Source organism: Theobroma umbraticum, unplaced genomic scaffold (assembly GCF_002168275.2).
Source record: "Theobroma umbraticum cultivar Fairchild unplaced genomic scaffold, ASM216827v3 scaffold_146.0, whole genome shotgun sequence".
NCBI lineage: Eukaryota > Viridiplantae > Streptophyta > Magnoliopsida > Malvales > Malvaceae > Theobroma > Theobroma umbraticum.
Genome location: NW_018397265.1, coordinates 7,985,573 through 7,990,024, shown reverse-complemented (window position 1 = coordinate 7,990,024; position 4,452 = coordinate 7,985,573). Strand labels below are relative to the sequence as shown.

General features: G+C 29.8%; 1 protein-coding gene across 1 annotated transcript; it reads right to left on the bottom strand.

The window, feature by feature from the left end:
- On the bottom strand, positions 1–3,636 carry RBL12 (RHOMBOID-like protein 12). The gene is made up of 5 exons (XM_021436368.1): positions 3,204–3,636; positions 2,585–2,705; positions 1,728–1,847; positions 692–802; positions 1–111 (listed from the first exon to the last, which is right to left on the bottom strand). The coding sequence occupies exons 1-5, from the start codon at positions 3,587–3,589 to the stop codon at positions 55–57; spliced, it is 795 nt and encodes a 264-aa protein (XP_021292043.1). The 5' UTR covers positions 3,590–3,636; the 3' UTR covers positions 1–54.
- Between the last annotated feature and the right edge of the window lie 816 nt (positions 3,637–4,452).

Genomic DNA, 4,452 nt, shown 5'->3' with positions numbered 1-4,452 from the left:
ACAGAAAAAAAAAAAAAACACGAAGGTTATGAATGGAGCTTGATGCACTGAAGGCTAAAAGCATACCAATCCCGGCGTCTTTGAAGGGTCCATCATCCACATGGCATGTCCCTGTGGTAGATGGGTAAGTGTGAGAAACAACTGATCATTCATATATGATTCATCAGAAAATGAAGAAATTTTCTCCATCATTCTAGGTGAACCTTTACATAAGCATTAACGTGCAAGTACACTAATTAACAATTAGAAGGTTTTATTTTTGTAACATGTAGAATAGACTTCTCATCTCAGACCTGCAGACAACCATGTATTAGAGTCTATTGTGTGGTGTACTTTGAATGGATTAAGTTTGTATTTGTAGTGGCCTTATTTAAAAGTTGGACACGTCTACCTATTGCTAATAGATTTTTGGTGGGATGTTAACATGCTATCAATGCAAAGAGCTTATATTGTTTGTTGCCCATTTGTTATTATTCATTGTTTGTCGCCCAACATTAGTCGTACACACAGTAGACACGTTTGCCTAAGTTATTATATTATTGAGCCTAAACATCAGGGAGAATGCAATGTGAAGTATCCCAAATCAATTAGGTTTAGGGTTTGTTGTTGCCAATATGACAAAAAACCATTCCTGTAACTAACTAACAGTGGCAGAGTAGGTATTCAGATATTTCTAGCAGTGAAATGGTACCTTTGATGATAATGCCAAAAATGCATGGTGCACCAAGTAAAACACTGAACCACCAATTGCCCCAGCTAGATACAACTTCAGCAAATATTCAGGTCCAAAGACTCTTCCAATCTGCCCAATGCAAAGTAAAAAGGGCTAAAAATTAAAAAATAAATGCTCCTGGGGAGTAACAAAGAAAAAGAGTAAAAAAAAGGACAAGGAAGACAAGCAATGAAGATAAAGCATACACAGACACAAAAAGGAAAATGTAGCAAGAAGTAGTTGTTTCGGTAATTAAGTCCACCAAGCAGCCAGAGTAACATGGGAACACCATTATGCTTACCTCAAAAAGTTGAAAGTATGAAATTTAACGAAATATTACAGTGAATAAGTATTTAAAATCGGGAGAAAAAACTAGTTAAAAATGTGGAAATGCAATGACTAGTAAGATTCAATGTTGAAGATAAAAGCATGATTTAGCTTTCTCACTTCCCGATTTGTACATCTCAATCTCAATCCGAAATGATAAATATTAGGTTGGTAGCTGATGGAAACCTTATTAGGTACTTAGAAATTGTATTCTCTTTAACATAAGGTTTCTCTTACAAGTTAAATGCAAAAGGAATTTCAGAGTCAATCTCCATTGCAATAGAAAACAGTCAGTCAGTTCATTAGTCAACACTAGTCGTAAAAATAGTCAGGGACAAATTAATGTAACAAAGTGTGGAGCAAAATACGGAGTCTGGGAATGTAGCAACTATAAACCATGTTTTATGAATAGATTCAAATCTCCAGTCAACTTATAAGGTCTTAAATAAATAATTTCACTCTTGGCCAAAAATAATAATAATAATAATTTCACTCTCCGATATCTCTATACAAGAAGGAAAAAAAAAATCAAATGATAGCTGTTTCTCATGCAAAGTTTCAATGCCGAGCTCTCTCTTAACTAGCTATACAAGGTTGCAATCATAAATTAACAGTCCAAAAGAAGCAGTTGTAACACATGTGGTAAGAAAAGATGCTGTAGCCAAATAAAAGATTTCAATAATCATACATTTGATCCAAAGAAATAAAGGCCAATCATGTTAGAGATAATATGCTCAATATCAATATGACTGAAAGCTGAAGTGATCAGTGTATGCAAGCGTCCACTTTTAAAATTGTCCAATGAAACCTGCTCAAAGAACATCAAATAAGTTAGGAGGAGAAAATGAGAAAAGCAAGTACAAGATAAACTACTGGGAATATGTGAGTTGAGCCATATGAGCTCTCAATACATTACTAAGGCTATCACTAAATGTGCTTAAATATAATCTATAATCTATAATATATATATATAAATATGGATGTTGGAAAACTTTTAATTGACAAAAATAGTCATATTTATTCACTATATTTCTGATTGCATTGAATGATTTTCATTAAAAAATCTTTTTATTAATTCTAATAGTATTGAATAATTTATAGATTAATATACAAAATTCCAATTATATATCATTTTCAAAAAAAAATTCCAATTATATATAATTGAAACATTAATTGTCTTCTATATATAATTGTCTTTTATTTCTAGACAATTAACTTTAGACTTTAGAAACATTTGTATTTCATATATAAGTGTAATTTAAAAAAAAAAAAAAAAGTATTCACGAGCACGTGACAATAAATACTAGTTTTTATAAAAAGGATATATTCCACAAAGTACTTGCTTTAATATCATTAATATATTATAAGCACTGTATAGTAAATTAGCAATGACACTACTATTAGGGATCTCTTCAATTTTTGTCCCTAAAAAAATTCAATTTTCTACTCAGGAGTACATCTAGCAAGGAATAGGAAGTTAGAAGGCAAAATCTACCATGGACATTTTATGTTAACAAGCAGGTCAAAAGCTATCTACAGACTCACCATGAAGTTATTCATCATAAATTTTCTATCTGCAATCCTCCATAATAAAAAAACAGCAACATTAGTTATAATCAAGCCCAAAACCATGTCACTTGCTGTCAATCGCTGGAACCATAATCTCCTGCAAACCAAACAGAAGATAGATTATCGACATATAAGAACATATAAACACAGTCATGCTACAACAAGTTGGTTCAACCATGGCTATGCTTTCGCAATAACCCCTTATCACAATGAGAACCATAAGTTGTTTATGAATTTACTATATAACTGGTAAGTTCTTTCTTAAAACAAAAAAGGTGATCCATGTAGAAACGAACTGTATTCTTCTGACTATGAGAAAATTACTTGAAAGACAATAATGAGCCAAACTCTTAACTTTTATGAATCAGAATCGTAGTTTTAGAAGGGAATCAGGATGAGAATTAGCTCTTAGTAACAAGGACAAACAACAAAAACAGTTGTTTGAATGCTTTTGAGAGATTATTTAAAGGAGATGTACCAGGAAAATGCATGTAGCATAAATTTCGTAATAGAAGTATAGAACACGATCCTGAGTGTCTATCACTATTATATAATTAAATATGTAAGAATTTGAAAGAATAAAAAAACGCATTACCATCGACTCGTTTGAAGACCAAAATCAAATCTTCCTCTGGGAATCTGCGGTCTGAGAAACCAAACTCTGCAATCCAGGAGACTTTTTCCAGAAGTTTTGAGATGGATACTTGAGAAATTCAACCAAAATCGCTTTGCAACTACTGGGTACGAGAGAAACCCTTGAATTTCCCCTGTAAGACTTAGCTGAGATCGCCATCGAAAAGAGTGGTGGTGAAATGTGTGTGAAAATGAAGAGTTCAGAAACTGGTTGTCGACGGTTGGTTTAGCAATGGAAGAGAAGGTTTTGTAAGGAAGAGAGTGGAGAAGCGAAGACGAGGAAGATGTTTTTGTCAGTGCTTTGGAGAAGCTTGATGAGGCTTGCTTCAGAAAAAGAAGCCTCTGCATTTTCTTCCTTACCTTTGTCCTTTGGGTTTTGAAAATTTTGTTTGTTAGCTTTGGAAGAGACTAGAGAGGATTCTTTGCTTAATAGCGCAAAAATGAAAAATAAATTAATTATTTAAAAAAACAAAAATTAAGTCTACATTTCAAATATAAAAAATCATTAATTATATATTATAATATAAAATTAGTATTTTATATCCTTTTTTTTTTGGTAAATTTATATATCATTGAGATTTTTTTTTCGATATATATATGGTAAATTGGTAACGGCATAAGTGTGTTTGTGTTTGTTCATGAACACAAGGAGTTGTTGAACAAATTTTGATAATGTTTCAACAAAATTTTCAATTATTCAAAAAATTTAAAATAAAATTTTTTATTATATTTAATTTTTATTTAAATAAATTTTTATATTTTTATTTTAAATTAAATAAATTTTTAAAATTAATAATTAATTTAATTAAAATATCACTTATCATTTTATATCACGTGATATCAAAATTATGAAAATTTATTAATTAATTAATATATTAATTAATTATATATTAATTTATAATTAATTAATAAAAATTAATTTATCAAGATTTTTTTAAAATATTAAACTTAATACATATATTGTATATTATAATTATGCAAACATTACCTACCTACTTAGTTACAAATTATTATTTTGTATAATGAGTAAATTATTGAAAATATCATGAAAAATGACAAAGAAAATGAATATAAAGATCATAGTTTTATACTAGAATTTGCAATGTGCAAAAATACACTAAAAGCATGAAGACATTGTATAATTTTTTATTGCAATATGAGAACATTATATCAGAATTTCCTAATACTTTAAGAAAAATTAAATATGAGAT